The following is a 16,680-nucleotide window of genomic DNA, read 5'->3' on the forward strand; positions in this document are numbered from 1 at the left end:
GCCAGTAGCCCTCATTTGCGCCTCGTGGTTCCTCTCGTGTGATCCCAAGCTCTAGGCTCTTTGTTTTAGTGAAAAACTTATGTGGTATTTTTCCTCGATTTTATTTTCTGCGAAAACACACAGAAAGAAGAATTTTGCTAAAAGCATCTTCAAATTCAACAGTTTTATCCAAGTATGGTGGGATTCCGGAGCAAATCCTTGAGCAAAGTGCTTGCAAAAGTAGATACATTTGAGATGTATCACCTTCCCTAACCCTCTCCCTCCACCCCTCCCTTCCAACGTCGTCGACGTTGGTTGCCGGTTGGGCGCCCTGCTTCTTCCCTCGTGGTGGTGACCTCGCGCGGGGCGGCACGGCACCAGGCGCGGGAGGTCCGATCCAGCGCAAGTGGGGGACATGGGTCGCACGGGTGTTGCACGTAGTGGTGGCACCACGGTTGGTGGCCTGTTTGAGCTCGCCCCTTTAGGCCCATATCTGGGCCCTTTGGGCCTGATCCATGTTAGGGCGGGTCTGGCTCGACCTCGCTGCCTTCTACTCAACTACGAGAAGTTCGTGACATGGGTGGCAGTGATGACTGATGACACCGCCCATGCTGCAGCATGGCTGCGTGAGCTTTGCGGTCCATCTGGGTTCGAGCGAAGCTATTGTGACAATCAAGAGGGTAGCGGCGACTGTGTCCTACGTGTAGCAGAATGTCGACGGGGTCTTTACGGGCCCTTCAGACGCTTGGCCGGGCCTGCCCCGCTTGATGTGACCCTGCTATCGCATTCGGTCGACACCCGTTGATGGCGGTGGAGGATGTCCTCTAGGTGGCCGTGATGATGTCGCCTTATGGCTCCAATGGCATGGTGTGCTCTTGTTGTCGTGTCTGGTCGGCCGCCGTCTATGGCGGTGAAGATTGTGCCCTCTCGCGTGGTTGTGGTACTGCCGCCCTTGTCTACGGCTGTCTCTTCTTAGTTCGACCGACCTCGTAGTGTTTGCCAAGATGAGACAACGATGGTGATTACAAGACTGTGGTGACGTATGTTGGCGGGTGGCAAGATTGGTGGAGCGCTATAGGTTGTCTAGGGATGTGGTGTTTTGGGGGTTGGGAGAAATCACTGTCATCTTGGCACCGATGCGGTAACTCCTGTGGGCGTCGCCGTACCTTCCTGAAGGGTGTCGGGTGTACCTCTTCCCTGAGGGAAACCCTAGAACCAGACAAAAACATTGCTAGTGTCGTTTCCTCTTGGTACGTGACAATTCGGAGTGCTAGGATAGTGGTGGGAATACTCTAGAGGGCGCAACGGTTGCTAGTCACCTTCGTTTTCATTGATCCGTCGATGTAGACATTGTTTTCTTTTCTTCTTTTTCTCTCTTATTTTCTGAGATTGATTGTACTGCGTTGTTGCTATATTAATAATTTTAAAGTTATCGTTGTTGCTATATTAATATAGCGGACCGAAAGACTGTTTGAAAGATTTTTTTTTTTTTGAAAGACTGTTTGAAAGATTTTAATTAACGAGGAGTTCTTTGGCAGAATGGCCACCGAACCGTACTGGGCGCTGGTCGGGCACTCGGGCCGGACATGTAACCGAGCCAGGCTTCACCGGGCCCGTTCCACCTGACCGCCAGACGCGACGACGCACGTCACCTGCCTTCACAGGTCACAACGAGTGCTCCCAGAAAAAGTTCCCCGCCGCCGCCGCCCCTGCGCTGCCACCCTCCCCGGCAGCTTCTTCGCACTCCCCGCAGGCGGCGGTGTGCCTCGTTGGCGGCGCCCCACGGTTCGAGGCCCTCTCTGTCCAGCACTACAACTCCAAATCCAGAGGAGCAGCACGTGGAGGCCCGAACCCTTCCTGCTCCCCGCCGCCGGCGCAAAGCAAATTCCGGCGAGCTAGCGAGCTTCAGGGCTCGGGAGTCTGCACTCTGCAGCAGCGTCCGAGATGCCGTCCTTCTCGTCCGGCCTTTCTCCGCAGAAGCAGCAGCATAACGCGCGGTGCCAACCCCCCTTTACGCCCCCCATCACCCGTATTTTCTTTGGGTCTATTCGCCTGGTGATTGACCCTGTATTTTGGTTTGTTTCGGCAGGAGGAAGCAGCTGATTCGCCAGCAGAGGAAGTCGCTTCCTATCGCGCCAGGTTTGTGTGTCTGCCTGCCGAACGTTTGATTCCATTACGCTCTATTTGTTGGGGGCTAACTTAGGGATATTGAGTTTGTTGTTGTTGATGGTGGTCGTTTCTGTTGGTGCAGTGGAGAAAAGGCTTGTTGAGGAGGTGAGGAAGAATGGCACGCTCATCGTTGTCGGCGAGACCGGGAGTGGCAAAACGACCCGTAAGTGTATACCTGCGCTTTTTGTCCTTCCATTGCTCAATGTTTCTGAGGTCAAGTGACTTCTGAAAGACTGATGGTCGTGATTATTTATCTGTGCAATTTATGGAAGTGATGCTACTTGCTAGTGTCTTGTTAGTTTGGTAACGCTTCGACTGGTCATAACCCGTACGACAGTATATAAATGTAAGACTAAGACCATACGAACATTCTATAAATGTGAAATGAGTCCCCCTCCTTTTCTCCACAACCTCATTGTACCCCAATATTTTTTTTATCATGTGAAAATCGTTATTATAAATTGTTTAACCGATACCGAGTGTTTATGTAAGGAACATTCTTCATCAGTCATTGAAGAAAAGACAAAATCATATAGCAGTCAATTAATTTGTTACACCGTCATTAATTACTCTTTCCTTCACTTCAATTCTTTGAAGAAACATGTTCCTTTTGTTTTGTTGTGCAGAGTTGCCACAGTTTTTGTATGACGCTGGGTTTTGTCAGGATGGAAAAGTCATTGCCATCACCCAGCCTCGAAGAGTTGCAGCTGTTACAGTAGCAAAGCGTGTTGCTGAGGAATGCAATGATCAGTTGGGCAGAAAAGTTGGATACTCTATTAGATTTGATGATTCCACATCCAATGCAACAAGGATTAAGTACATGACTGATGGTTTGCTTCTAAGGTAATTTTGTGTTCAAAAGTAAATCTTCTATTGTTTGATAGTTTTATGATCTATTATTCTGTTTTATGTTAGCTCCTTGAGTCCAGCTGACATTCTAGGCACACGGTTAATTGCTATTTGATTTACTTATTTTTCGTTTCTGTAATTGTGTTTGCTTAATTGTTGAATTTGACGATATATGTTCTTATAGAAAATTGTGTCAAATTTTTAAGGTTTACATTACGAAATTCTTTTACCACTAACCAGCATGATGGCTATGTCCTTGGAGTTCTGTTCAAATGATATGATATAAGTCATTTGTGAGTTAAAATCGGAGGAAATGAAGAACAAAATGCATATAACAGAATGAACGCTTCCATTTTATCCTTCTCCTAGATTTGTGACACCATTTCGTTCACAAAGAAAGAAGATACCATTTGTTGTTCTATTTTCGTCAGCGTTATATATTGCATTATTTTGTACCAGTGTAACTTTTAGTACTGTGTTATTTTCTTGTTCTTTTTGTTGAAAATTTCTTAACTAATTTTCTGTTTTCACTGTATATTACGATGTTGTATATGGCTAAATGTGTGTGACAATATTCGTCTACAGTGTCATCTATTCTCATAACTTTTTCTGGTCTGATCTATGAACTTCACTTTCGTAATAGAAGCATTGCTTTGGATTTTTCAGGGAAGCACTTTTGGATCCGCTATTGTCTAAGTATAGTGTTATAGTCGTTGACGAGGCCCACGAGAGAACCGTCCATACAGATGTATTGCTTGGTTTGTTGAAAAAAGTGCAGCAATCCCGATCTCTTTGTTCCAATAACAATGGAAAGACTTTGTCTGACAGACAAGACCCTCAAAGTTCTAGTCTGAAGGCAAGCCAGGGAATAAAATTTGCGCCTTTAAAGCTGATTATTATGAGCGCCAGTTTGGACGCCAAGTGTTTTTCTGATTATTTTGGTGGCGCTAAAGCTGTACATATTCAAGGGCGGCAATACCCTGTCGAAACACTGTATACTTATCAGCCTGAGTCGGATTATCTAGATGCTACACTAGTTACGATCTTTCAGGTGAGCATCACTCTATTTGCATGGAGGAGGTAGATGGATTAGGGAGGAGGAAAGGAAAAAATAGCATTTTGGACAGAAAACCTTCGCTCATGTTTGAATGTGCAATTATAGGATCTCATAATTACCAGGATAAGAGAATGTGCAATCTTGCTGGGAATAATTATAGTATCTCGTAATTACCAGAAGTCTGTGGCTAATTTTAATATCTCCTAATCACCAGAAACTATTGTTTCAACTTTACTTAATGTAGCTAACTCTTTCTTTATAAACTTCATGTTTGGATGTTTGCTTTCTTAGATCCATTTAGAGGAAGGACCTGGAGACATTCTTGCATTTTTAACGGGTCAAGAGGAGATTGAATCACTAGAGAGACTTATTCAGGAGCGTGCTCGCTTACTTCCACCAGATAGTAGTAAGATATGGATTACACCTATCTACTCATCGCTTCCATCAGAGCAGCAAATGAATGCTTTTAAGCCAGCACCATCTGGAAACCGCAAGGTGAAGCATTATATATCTTTGAATGTGTACTTTCCTTTGTTTCACTCCCAACCTATTTATATGTTTTTCTATAGACGAGTACTTTAGTTGCTGCTCTTAATATCTAGTGTAATGTTAGAGACAGATATACATGCAACCAAGTTATGTCCATCGAGTCGGCCTCGGCCGGCCACAGTTTAGCAGGTTGGTGACTGGCCTGACACAAACAATGCCCGGAAGCAGTGCCAAGACCTGAATTACATGATTATTCTGCTATTTTGGTCTCTGACATGAAAGAAATAACGGGGTGTTCCAAGGAGAAGGCCATGATCTACGTGCAGTGACTATGGGCATGAAGGTGGAGGCCGGTTGCTGGTGGAGTGCCTACCGCTCCTCGTTGCAGAATTAAAATGGGAGAGTTCATGCTGCTTGTGTTGTTGCCTTTTGACAGGCACTTGGTATCTGTTGTAAGCCCATAAATAGTTTCTAATGCCCCAACATATGTCTTCATATAATAATATTTGCGACCCACTTCAGGACCAGCTTGATCTTCTGGTTGAACTGGTTGGTGTGTGGAACTCAATACGTATTCACTTGCTTCTGCCGCCCAGCTCCTCATTTCTCCTCTCCCCTGTGTCGCCTCCGTGCATGTGGGCTCCACTGCACCTCCTAGCCTTTTCTTTGTCAAATCCCACCAGCATATTTTTTCCCCATTCCCCTCTCTGCAGCTAGCTTTCTCTTTTGTTGGACTCCCATTGCCACCCTTTTCCTGCTTTTCACCTCATCTCTCCAGTCATGCTTTCATGTTATTGTCCAGTGATACTTAGAGCAAGTACAATAAGGTACAATCAGCTGACTATAAGAGATAAATATTATAAGTTTGCTTAGTTGGAGGAGAGAGATTAGGAGAGAGAAGAGAAGTGGGCTCTTATCTAATAGCCAGCTCTAGCACGTGCTCCTAGGCACTATGTGAGACTAAAAGGTGGGCCATGTATTGTAAAAGTACTACACTTTTATAGCTTACTATTGTACATGCTAGCTATAAGTTGACTATAGATGATGTGGCAAATTGTTATAGCCGGCTGTCGGCTACACTATTGTTCTTGCTCTTAGTGACTTGCTGATAAGTGCCGTGGGCCAACCCTCTTTTTTGCTCGAGCAGTTTCTTATTTAAAACTTGGTAGTGGTGTGTGGCCCTAAGTTTCTACTATATACCCTATTTTTTAGGTATCCTATTAATTTTCTCAACCTCTATAATAGTGTGCAAATTATGTTTTCTTCTCTATATAAATGTGCCATACACTTGAAAAACTTAGTTTTTCTGTATCTCCGCACCATCCAACACAGGGTTGCATTCCGCGTATCCAAATTCGGCCTTCTCCAAGGCTCATCGAGCAATACATTTTCCTTTTGTCATTTCCATAGTTTACTAAACATGACTCGTGTAATATGGTAGGCTTGCAACATTAGCTAATGTCCAGTTTGTCTATCAGGTGGTTCTAGCAACAAATATTGCAGAGACTTCCGTAACAATACCTGGTATTAAATATGTTATTGATCCTGGGATGGTCAAAGCGCGCGCCTACAATCCTGTAACTGGAATGGAATCCCTAATCATTATCCCAGTTTCTAAAGCACAGGCTCTTCAAAGGAGGTACAAGATTTCAAGCAAATTTTATTCTTGCGTGCTTTCTCTTACCTTGTCATTCTATACCCAGTGGTCGTGCTGGACGTGAGGGGCCAGGGAAGTGCTTCCGTTTGTTCCAAGAATGTGAGTTTGATAAACTGGCGGAATCCACTGTTCCTGAGATTAAACGATGTAACCTTGCGAATGTTGTACTACAGCTCAAAGCTCTTGGAATCGATGATATCATAGGTTTCGATTTTATGGAGAAACCATCGAGGTGAGTTTTGTACTTTTGTTTTCATATTGCTGCTCGCATGTAAAAGAAATTTGTGCCCCTCTGATTACAACATAGTGAAGCTTGATACAAAAAATGCATTTCATATGGCAAAAGAAAAACTGAAAATATACTCATGAAATTTATCTAGAATCTTGATGTTTTTTCATGTGCTGCTGTGCTTAATTATGGAGTATATATTAGACGATTGCTGTCTGTGCAAAACTCAAATATCATTGCATTGAGAAGATGCACACTAGTGATTTAGTTTGTAATACAGTACTATATTTGAATTATTTTATTATCTGTGGCATCTTCCCAACCAGCTAAAATTTTGCAGGTAAACCAAACTTCTGTCCTGGACTTGTTAGGAACCTTATGATGAATACATTTCACTTGAAACTTCAAGCATAATTTTTTTAAGAAGCTTTGCAATAATCTCTACCATAAGCTAAATGGCAGGTTGCTTTGTATGGACAAGTTTTACTAATTGTGCCAAACCTACTGCAGGACATCTATTTTGAAATCATTGGAGCAATTGATTTTACTCGGAGCTTTGACTGATGATTATAAGCTGTCAGATCCAGTTGGTAAACAGATGGCTAGGCTGCCTTTGGATCCGATGTACTCCAAGGCATTGATAGTGTCAAGCGAATTCAAGTGCTTGGAAGAAATGTTGATTGCTGTTTCTATGCTTTCAGTGGAATCAATTTTCTTCACCCCACGCGAGAAATTAGAAGAGGTATCCTCGTGCATTTCTGGAAACTGTTTTAATGCATGTTCCAAAATAGGTTCCTATTCGACGTTATGAGTTCTATTGCAATGATGCCATTGGATGCTTTTTCAAGACATAATTGCAGCACCAGCCAGGGTTAAAGTATCAGCAGGAACCGTCCGGTTCTCACCAGTTACACGTTTTTATGTCCTGGATGTTATCAGCATTTAACTTCTGAGAAACCGGTGCTTAAATTATGCTGCAAAACATATACTCAGTTATCTCCTGATGGAGTGGGGGTTTCCCCTGTTGCTAGAAACATTCTACTAGCATTCATCTCTCCTATTAGCAAGTTACCCGAGGGCTAAATTTGTTGGTGCTGCAGAATTATGTAATGGTAGTTTAATGTTAACATTATACTGTTTTATTGATGTCTATTGCAAGTATCTATAGATTAGCAATAAAATGGTACGTTTAGCATATTGATCCTTTTACCTTGAGGAACTACAAATGCATATTGATCCTTTTACCTTATTCCCTGTTTAGGCAAGAGCTGCTAGGAAGAGTTTTGAAAGCTCAGAAGGAGACCATATAACTTTGGTGAATGTATTTAGAGCCGCTGCAGAATGCTTGGAGAAGAGCAAAAACGCAAATGCAAAAGAAAAAACAATGGAGAAGGCTTTGAACAGATGGTGCTGGGAGAACTTCATCAATTACCGCTCTCTAAGACATGCTCGTGATGTTCACAGGTTAGTTATTTCAATACTATTCTTGGTGGAAAGCAAATTATTGGATCAGATCAGATGGAACATGATGATACACAGTTAAGCATTCTCTTAAATGATGAAAATGGAAATACTGTGGCTGCTGTGGATTTCGAGTGGGGTGATTGTAACCGTTGAAATATGACTATATTGCTAGCCTTTTGAACCGCTATGCTTTTGGGTGAGCTAGTTGGTGAAAGTCGAGATGGTATTCAAACCAAGAGGTTTTGAGCCCGTGGCCCTTGCTTACGCAATTTTAATAAAAGATTAATTGCCACCTGCTTGAGCACAATGTCCTTCCTGGATGTTGTTGTTTAATACGTAGTAATGATTTAGTTGTGTCAAGCATGACGTATACTTGTAGCATTAGCAGTTGAAATATTTGTAGGTGAAGGATTTAGTTTTTAATTTCTATTGCCATTTGCAAAATCAATGGAGATTTAAAATTAAATCCAATACATATAGACTTTAAAAAACTGAGAAGTATTCCCAGTTTAGGAATTCCAGAGTACACAGTGAGCTGACACAGGAACTTTCTGTCTGCTACAGTCAAATTCAGGGCCATGTCCAACAGATGGGTCTTAACCTGTCATCATGTGGAGATGACATGGTTCAGTTCCGGAGATGCCTCACTGCTGCTTTCTTTCTCAACGCAGCGATGCGGCAGCCAGATGGATCATTCAGGTACTGCTCCAATTTGTGTTTATTTTTTTCAGCTCGATAACTCCTTGCCTTCTTCCTTTCTGCATATGCAATTTTCATCTGTTGATCTGCAGGGCTATTGCAACTGGCCAGAGCGTGCAGATGCATCCTTCCTCTGTGCTCTTCCGCACCAAGCCGGACTGCGTCATCTTCAACGAGCTGGTCCGGACGACCCAGAATTACGTGAAGAACCTGACGCGGATCGACCCCTTGTGGCTGGCTGAACTCGCCCCACAATACTACGCAACAGAAGACTAGTTTTGGTTTTTCTTATGATCCATAGTCGTAGTTCCTTGTAACAATCCTGTAATAACATTAGCTCGTTAAATGGACACGGCATGGCATTGGCTGGCGTAGTTGCAATCCTGAAGAGACGATTACACGTGAACGTGAAATGATCTTGATGCCAGGCCGCCGTGAGTTGGAAAATATACTATACATGAATTTGTTATTGTAATCTCGATGCAGTTATGGTCCAAATTTGGCGTAGCTAGTTCTATTCTATTCTATTCTATTCAGAAGAGAGGGATTATGTACTTCTAGCAAAACATCACTGCTCGTTTGTGATTTGGAGATGAATTCATCTGACATGGGAGAATAAGAAGAAAAGAAATATTGAGGTTTTGGACACGTGCATTATCTGTGGTGTGGAATGCGAGAGCACCTTCCATGCTTTCTTCAGGTGTCAGATGGTAAGAAGCCTTTGGCAAGCGATGGGGGAAGTTTGGCCCCTCCCGAACATTAAAGCTTTACGCAACACCGGCAGTGAGTGGCTTTTACACCTGTTGGAGGGCAGACCAGAGGTGGAACGAGCTATGATCTTGATGACATTATGGCGTATTGATCTTGATGACATTATGGCGTATTTGGCATTGCCGCAATGAAGTTGTCCACCAAAAGCCAACCCCGTCAATAGATTGCTCTAAGCGGTTCTTACAAAGCTACCTAGTGTCTCTACTTGGCATCAAACAGTTCCCCTGTGCAGATGCAGCGAAGGGGAAGACGGTGGTGTTTGGGGAGAACGAGGTCGAAACGAAACAGGAGGCAGAGACGTCGAAGGAGGTACATATACGGCCATGGAGGAAGCCTAATGAGGGAACTGTGAAACTGAATGTGGACGGCTCTTTCTGTGCGACATCTGGTAATGGTGGTACAGGAGCAGTGCTCCGTGATGGTACATGTTCGATTATTTTTTCGAGCTGCCGTTTTCTGCAATCATGTCGGAGTCCTCTTGAAGCAGAGCTTGAAGCATGTCGGGATGGCGTGGTGCTGACATTGCTCTGGTCCAGTCAACCGTGTGTGGTGGAGATGGATTGTTGTGAAGCCGTGAAACTCATTTGTTCCAGTGAAGTTGATAGATCACCTTTTACAGGCATAGTTCAGGAGATCAAGCATCTCTTAGCATCTGGGGGCAACTTGGTAGTTTGTTCTGTGAGTCGTAAGCAGAATAATGTAAGTCACTTGTTGGCAAATCTTGGTCGTACTAGCTCTAGAACTGAAACCTGGCCTGGCTCAGGGCCGGCAGATGTTACGGCTCTGTGCCGTAAGGAGTGTAATGATGCTGATTAAGTAATATATTCTATTCGCAAAAAAAAAGCAAACTATAATACGTAACGAATCTAAACATACAAAAAAGGTCCTTGAGAACCAACCTGAGGTTGGGTGTTTAGGAGAGTGGTTGTACCTCTAGCCCACCAAAATTTAAACTTGGGTTTGACATCTGTGTGTCTTATAAAGGCGAAATATCCTTTCAGTGGGAGGCGACGTTCTCGTCGATAGCGAGACGCTTGTGGTGACGTTAATTTTAAGATCCGATCCGCCAGCTCAATCTTTCAAAGATGCTCGTAGGGGTAGGTGGGGTAGGTAAGTGTATGTGAGCATCTTGTACAGTGTTTCTAAAAAAAACATATAAAAACATCCTGCGAAATCATGTGACAATGCACTTTGTCCTAGTAGTAATTCTTAACTCGAATATATATACGGAGTATATATATTTTAAGAAATTGTGATCTCGAATAAGCACCGAGATAAGAGGTGCGAGTAGAGCAGTACGACTCAAGACCCAATTTCCAAACCGTCCGATCCGAATCCTACGGCGCCTAAGCATTGCTTGCCTAGGAGGAAAGGGAAACCAAAAAAGAAAGTCATATATACGCAGCTGCAGTGCAAACCCACCACCATCACAGCAAGCACCCGACACATCTCGCTCTCGCCGCCAGTCCCCGCCTCAGCCGCCGCTCGCCGCTGCCGGAGAAGGTACAGGAGCGAGGCCATGGCGCCGGAGCCGGAGGACGATATCATGAACGAGAAGAACCCGCGGCCGCTCGACGAGGACGACATCGCCCTCCTCAAGACCTATGTAAGCGCCCCTGCCCGACCGGATCGATCTGTCTCGTGCGCGCGCGCGCGCTTAGGCTAGAGCTCGTGGCCGTATGGACTTGCCCATGGGTAGGGATTCGGTTTTGTGGCGGTCGATTCGTGCTCGGTGTAGATCTAGGGTTTCGACTTCCGCGGGGAGTTCGTGTTGTCGCGAGCCTTTGCGAGGGGGTTAGGGTTTGCGACGAGGGAGATGAATGTTTGGTCGGCCTCTCGCGTTCTGCAGTGAGGGTTTTTGTTCTGCATGATGAGATCCCGAATAGTCAATTTGGGTCAAGTTTTTCTGATTCTGAGTGGCTTCTTTCTGACAGGGGCTCGGACCGTACTCCAACACCATCAAGAAGGTCGAGAAGGAGATCAAAGAGAAGGCCAAGAATATCAATGACCTCTGTGGTACGTGCATATTGATGTATTCTGACCATCCCTAAATTTAGGTTAGGTGTTCTGCGTATCTAATACTCTATATAATACTCAGAGACATACATTTCATTACCAAATTGCCAGCAGCTCTGGACAGTTCTGATTGTTTTGTTGCACTGCTAATTTACAGTTCTAGTTGCCAGTGCAATTCACCTTCTTGCATTTAGCTCAACTGAACTCTGCTTTTACTGAATTGCAGGGATAAAGGAGTCCGACACTGGATTAGCTCCACCAAGCCAGTGGGATCTCGTGTCAGACAAGCAGATGATGCAGGAGGAGCAACCATTGCAGGTGAATTTGCATGATGCCCACCTGACCTCATTAGCATTACTCATTGGGATGCATATGACCACTAGTTGTGTTTGGACCACTACGCTTTCTCATTGCTTCTCTAACAATGAGTTCTGTTCTGTTATGAAGGTTGCTAGATGCACCAAGATCATAAGTCCTAATACAGATGATGCCAAATACGTCATCAACGTAAAACAAATCGCAAAGGTGCTTCATTATTGCACTATCTCTTAAGTCAACTATATCTTCTGGAGGTTCAAAATTCCATTCTCTTTTAATGTTTATTTTGGGGTGTTATTGCAGTTTGTGGTAGGCTTAGGAGACAAAGTTTCGCCCACTGACATTGAGGAAGGAATGAGAGTTGGGTAAGATCCCTGGTCTCTCTCTCTATTGAGTATATTCTAGCATCCTTCTCATTTGGTTGTTTCCAAAAATGCTTCTTGTATTCATTATGCTTTCTGTTGACACTGTCAGTCGAAGCAAACTTCTAAGAGTAATCTGTTTTTGAACAGAACACTAGAATAAACATGATAATTACAGTAACTTATTTAACTAGGCTTATCTCACTGATATGCAAAAAATGACAGGAGTATTATCTGCTAAGAAGAATCTTAAGATGGCCTTTAAACTGACATGTGACTATTCCTACTTGTATGATTTAGCATTTAGCACTAGAGTTAGCACAAACTAAAGAATCAACAATATTTGACGGCTAAGCTACATCACTCCTGTCAGATAATCCTTAAAATTTAATACTGCTTATGATGTGCTCCCTCCATTTCAAAATAAGTGCCATACATTTATTTAGATTTGTATGTATCTACACACAAACATGTCTAGATACATGTGGATTTAAATAAATTTGTAACACTTAGTTTAAAATAGAGGAAGTAGCAATCAGCTCTAGGATTTGACACAAGGAGCAAAAAGTTCTGTAGTTTCTGTGCAGCAAAGGTGGCATATTATGTTATCCTTTGTGTTGACATTTATCAGTTAACTCATAGATCTAACTTTGAAGGCTGATTTGATCTTTAACCAAACTGAACAATTATATAAATTTGAAGGGTAAAGCTGTATCACTGGTATATGTAACAATGACATACTCCCTCACCTCAGTCCATTAAAAGATGTCTCAACTTTAGATAAATTTGGATGTATCTAGATACTCCCTCCGCTCTCTTTTAATTGACTCGGATTTAGTACAACTTTGTACTAAATTTGAGTCAGCTAAAAAAGACCGGAGGGAATACTAAAATGTGTCTAGATACGTCTAAATTTTGACGAAGTTGAGACACCCTTTTATAGACGGAGGGAGTACTGCTATTGCAAAGGGCAACTCTTGACCTTAACTGTAGATAGATGTTTGCATAATTCAGCACTAGAATTTGACATGACACTGTAAACAAGCAAGTAACAATTTTTAAAGTTCTTCCGCAACTAGGGGTAATGGTATATGATTCACAGCTTGGAGCATAATACTATATGCTCTCGTGTACATCTGTGTTAAACATTGCAAAGTTCTGTTCATAATGTATGCATTTTTTTTTTATCTGAGGAAGCTGTTCGTATGAACATTTAGGATGTTAGGCCAGTTATGTCAGAGCATCAGATCAGCTGCACAGCAGAGCTGTACATTCTTCCACCTAAATACATCAGCATATGACCTCCAGCACGCTGTACTCTTGTTGTGCTTTTCATATTATTGCGTGCTGCACTCTCTGGTTTATAGGATCACAGTAGTTGGTTGCATTCTTTATGTATTACTATTTGTTTATATTAAGTAGTCTGTATTACACCTTCAGTTGAATTATCTTGACTCTCATCCTATGTGTTACAGAGTTGATAGAAACAAGTACCAGATTCAAATTCCTTTGCCACCCAAGATTGACCCGAGTGTTACAATGATGACTGTTGAAGAGAAGCCTGATGTGACATATAATGATGTTGGTGGATGCAAGGAGCAGATCGAGAAGATGCGGGAAGTTGTAGAGCTACCTATGCTTCACCCAGAGAAGTTCGTCAAGCTTGGCATTGATCCTCCTAAGGGAGTTCTTTGCTATGGCCCTCCAGGAACTGGGAAGACACTTCTTGCCAGGGCAGTAGCCAATCGCACAGATGCATGCTTTATCCGTGTGATAGGAAGTGAGTTGGTCCAAAAGTATGTTGGTGAAGGGGCACGGATGGTTCGTGAACTATTCCAGATGGCCCGATCAAAGAAGGCATGCATTGTATTCTTTGATGAAGTTGATGCCATTGGCGGTGCCCGCTTCGATGACGGTGCCGGTGGTGACAATGAGGTCCAGCGAACTATGCTTGAGATTGTCAATCAGCTGGATGGGTTCGATTCCAGAGGAAACATCAAGGTCCTCATGGCGACCAACAGGCCTGATACATTGGACCCCGCACTGCTGCGTCCAGGGCGACTGGACAGGAAGGTTGAGTTTGGTTTGCCAGACCTGGAGGGCAGGACCCAGATCTTCAAGATCCACACTCGTGCCATGAACTGCGAGCGGGACATCCGGTTTGAGCTGCTGGCTCGCCTCTGCCCCAACTCCACTGGTAAGTGTCTGGCACGATACGGTTCAGATGACTGTTTATGTATTATGTTGTCTGCGTCATGAGCTGTATCAGTCCTCTCATCCATCGTATCTCCTTTTGTGTTGCTACAGGAGCTGACATTCGGAGTGTGTGCACGGAGGCAGGGATGTATGCCATCCGTGCACGCAGGAAGACCGTCACGGAGAAAGATTTCTTGGACGCGGTGAACAAAGTCATTAAGGGCTATCAGAAGTTCAGCGCCACGCCGAAGTACATGGTCTACAACTAGGTGTCCTGGCGTTAGCTCCCTTTATCTTTGCCGCTCGGGCCTTGATCTACGAGATTGTTGTTTGTTACTCTGCCTTTTTGTTGTCCCATAGAAACTGTCGAGGCATTTCTGCATCATATGCTGCTACTCTGGATTTGTATCTTCAGAATATTGAAATACGGGACTGGAAGGATGAGGACGATGATGCCTTTTTATTCTCTCACGTGAACGCTTGCAAGTGCTTGCTGCATCTATGTTACCTGTTGTTTGAGCCGCTGCAACTTACTTGGATTGTATGTTGCTGCTTGTCGTTGGGGAGCGTAGTGGTGTTCTGTGCATGTTGGTCTTGTGCCCGTGTGGTTAGGGTGTCAGCTGCAGACTGAGATGAGACATGCACCGTTGACGTCTTAGAGCAAGTACAATAAGTTGTAGTCAGCTGGCTATAAGGATTAGAATAATATATCCATGCTTAGTTGGAGGAGAGAGAAGAGGAGTGGGCTCTAATGTAAGAGTCAGCTCTAGCACGTGCTCCTAGGCACTTTGTGAGAGTGAAATGTGGGTCATCCATTGATAAAGTAGTACATGATTATAGCTCACTATTATACAGGTTGGCTCTATGTTAGCTACAAATATGATATGGCACATGGCTTATAGCCAGGAGTTGGCTATACTATTAAACTTGCTCTTATTAATTGTGGCTGCAAGAGACATCTGTCTTCCTCGTTCGTGGTCCCGTTGACGCGCTCTTCATTTAGGAACCTTCTGTCTGTACCTGGAGTGATCAAACATAGGCGATTTACACAAAAATAATCCTTTGTTCAAACTATAGCACAGACTGATCCTCCGGGCAAACTATTTCACCCATCTAACCCTTTTGTGTGGCGCCCTCACGCCGGCGCCACACCTCACGCCTATGTCGGCGGCGCCACTCTCCCAGCCGACGTGGCGCCCTTGATGCTGAGCTGTGCGCCGATCCGACGTGGCAGGATGTGTGGCGCCGCTATAATTGCCCAAAACATACTGTAAGACAATTCGTCTGGGACTTAGCCGTTTTGGCGAGGCTGTTTGTGTGGCGCCGATGCCACGGGCGCCACACAAACAGCCTCGCCAAAACGGCTAAGGACCAAGCGTCCGGAACCCCTGGATGTTTTCGACATATAATCAACATATGTGGCGCCGACGCTGTGGGCGCCACATAGTGGGGTGTGGCGCCGGCATGAGGGGCACCACACGTTGACTTGTGTTAAAAACATGAAAATTCTTGCCTTATTTAAACAGTTTTCAACACAACAATAGCAATTTCATACACATAGAACATACACGTAGCACACATCATAGCTCACATCGTAGCACATAGATTCAAATAACACGTAGCAATAGAGACATGGTTCGAAATGACATAGGGTTCACAACACGATACTTATGAAGATAGAGTTCACAACAACACGTAGCAAATCCTAGTATCGTCCTCGACGTGCCGTCCTCACGGGCTGCTTCCGGACGGCCATCCTTTTCGTCCGCTGCCGTGACTCTTGTTGCTGCTGCTCCTCCTGCTCCTGCTGCTCCTCCTCCTCTGAAGATAACGGCTCATCGTTCCTCATCCTCCTCAAATATGATCTTCGCGGCGGCGCCTCATCCTCCTCAATAACAACATTTTTTCCTCGGTTGACATAATCTTTCGGAGTGTACCGGTTTGGAGCCTTGCGCCTTGGCTTCAACTGGTAAGCTGACCGTGTGGCTTGCTTCTTGCCTTGACTCCGAATGCCTTGACTCAGAATGGTGTCGTCGTCAGGAATCTTCACAAACATGAACACATGGGATTACAAAAGTTGAAATTAGTAAGCACATGTTTGACAGCAACAAAATAGTCCATACCTCCGCCTCTTCAGAAGAGGATGTAGGAATTTCGCCATCGAGGCAACCTAGCAAGTTGGCTAACCGCCGCATCTTTCGTGCAGTGTTCTGCGTCATGGAAGTCATGGTTACAAAGCCACCCGAACATAATAGCTTACATTCAAAGTTGGTGATCGTACCTTAATGAAATGCCGCAACGGTCCGATAGGCTTTTCATCTCTATAGCTGTTTTTTGGATCTCGGACCGCTGTGACAAACATATTATACACAATTTAAGCGAGCACATGCCAATGTAGATGATGTACTAGTTAATGAGAGAATCC

General features: G+C 44.1%; 2 protein-coding genes across 2 annotated transcripts; both read left to right on the forward strand.

Annotated features, from left to right (window-relative positions):
* Positions 1-394: 394 nt before the first annotated feature.
* LOC124706674 (pre-mRNA-splicing factor ATP-dependent RNA helicase DEAH10-like) lies at positions 395-8,938 on the forward strand. The gene is made up of 13 exons (XM_047238351.1): positions 395-605; positions 1,518-1,764; positions 2,069-2,118; positions 2,183-2,311; positions 2,775-2,991; positions 3,664-4,048; positions 4,346-4,549; positions 6,022-6,182; positions 6,247-6,432; positions 6,940-7,171; positions 7,691-7,893; positions 8,458-8,592; positions 8,685-8,938. Exons 1-13 carry the CDS (start codon positions 395-397, stop codon positions 8,866-8,868), a joined length of 2,544 nt encoding a protein of 847 aa, XP_047094307.1. The 3' UTR covers positions 8,869-8,938.
* Positions 8,939-10,817: 1,879 nt separating this feature from the next.
* Positions 10,818-14,723, forward strand: LOC124685209 (26S proteasome regulatory subunit 7A). Its single transcript, XM_047219543.1, has 7 exons — positions 10,818-10,969; positions 11,298-11,379; positions 11,606-11,697; positions 11,827-11,904; positions 12,001-12,062; positions 13,535-14,256; positions 14,367-14,723. The coding sequence occupies exons 1-7, from the start codon at positions 10,883-10,885 to the stop codon at positions 14,522-14,524; spliced, it is 1,281 nt and encodes a 426-aa protein (XP_047075499.1). The 5' UTR covers positions 10,818-10,882; the 3' UTR covers positions 14,525-14,723.
* Positions 14,724-16,680: the final 1,957 nt, after the last annotated feature.

Source organism: Lolium rigidum, chromosome 1, assembly GCF_022539505.1.
Source record: "Lolium rigidum isolate FL_2022 chromosome 1, APGP_CSIRO_Lrig_0.1, whole genome shotgun sequence".
Lineage (NCBI taxonomy): Eukaryota > Viridiplantae > Streptophyta > Magnoliopsida > Poales > Poaceae > Lolium > Lolium rigidum.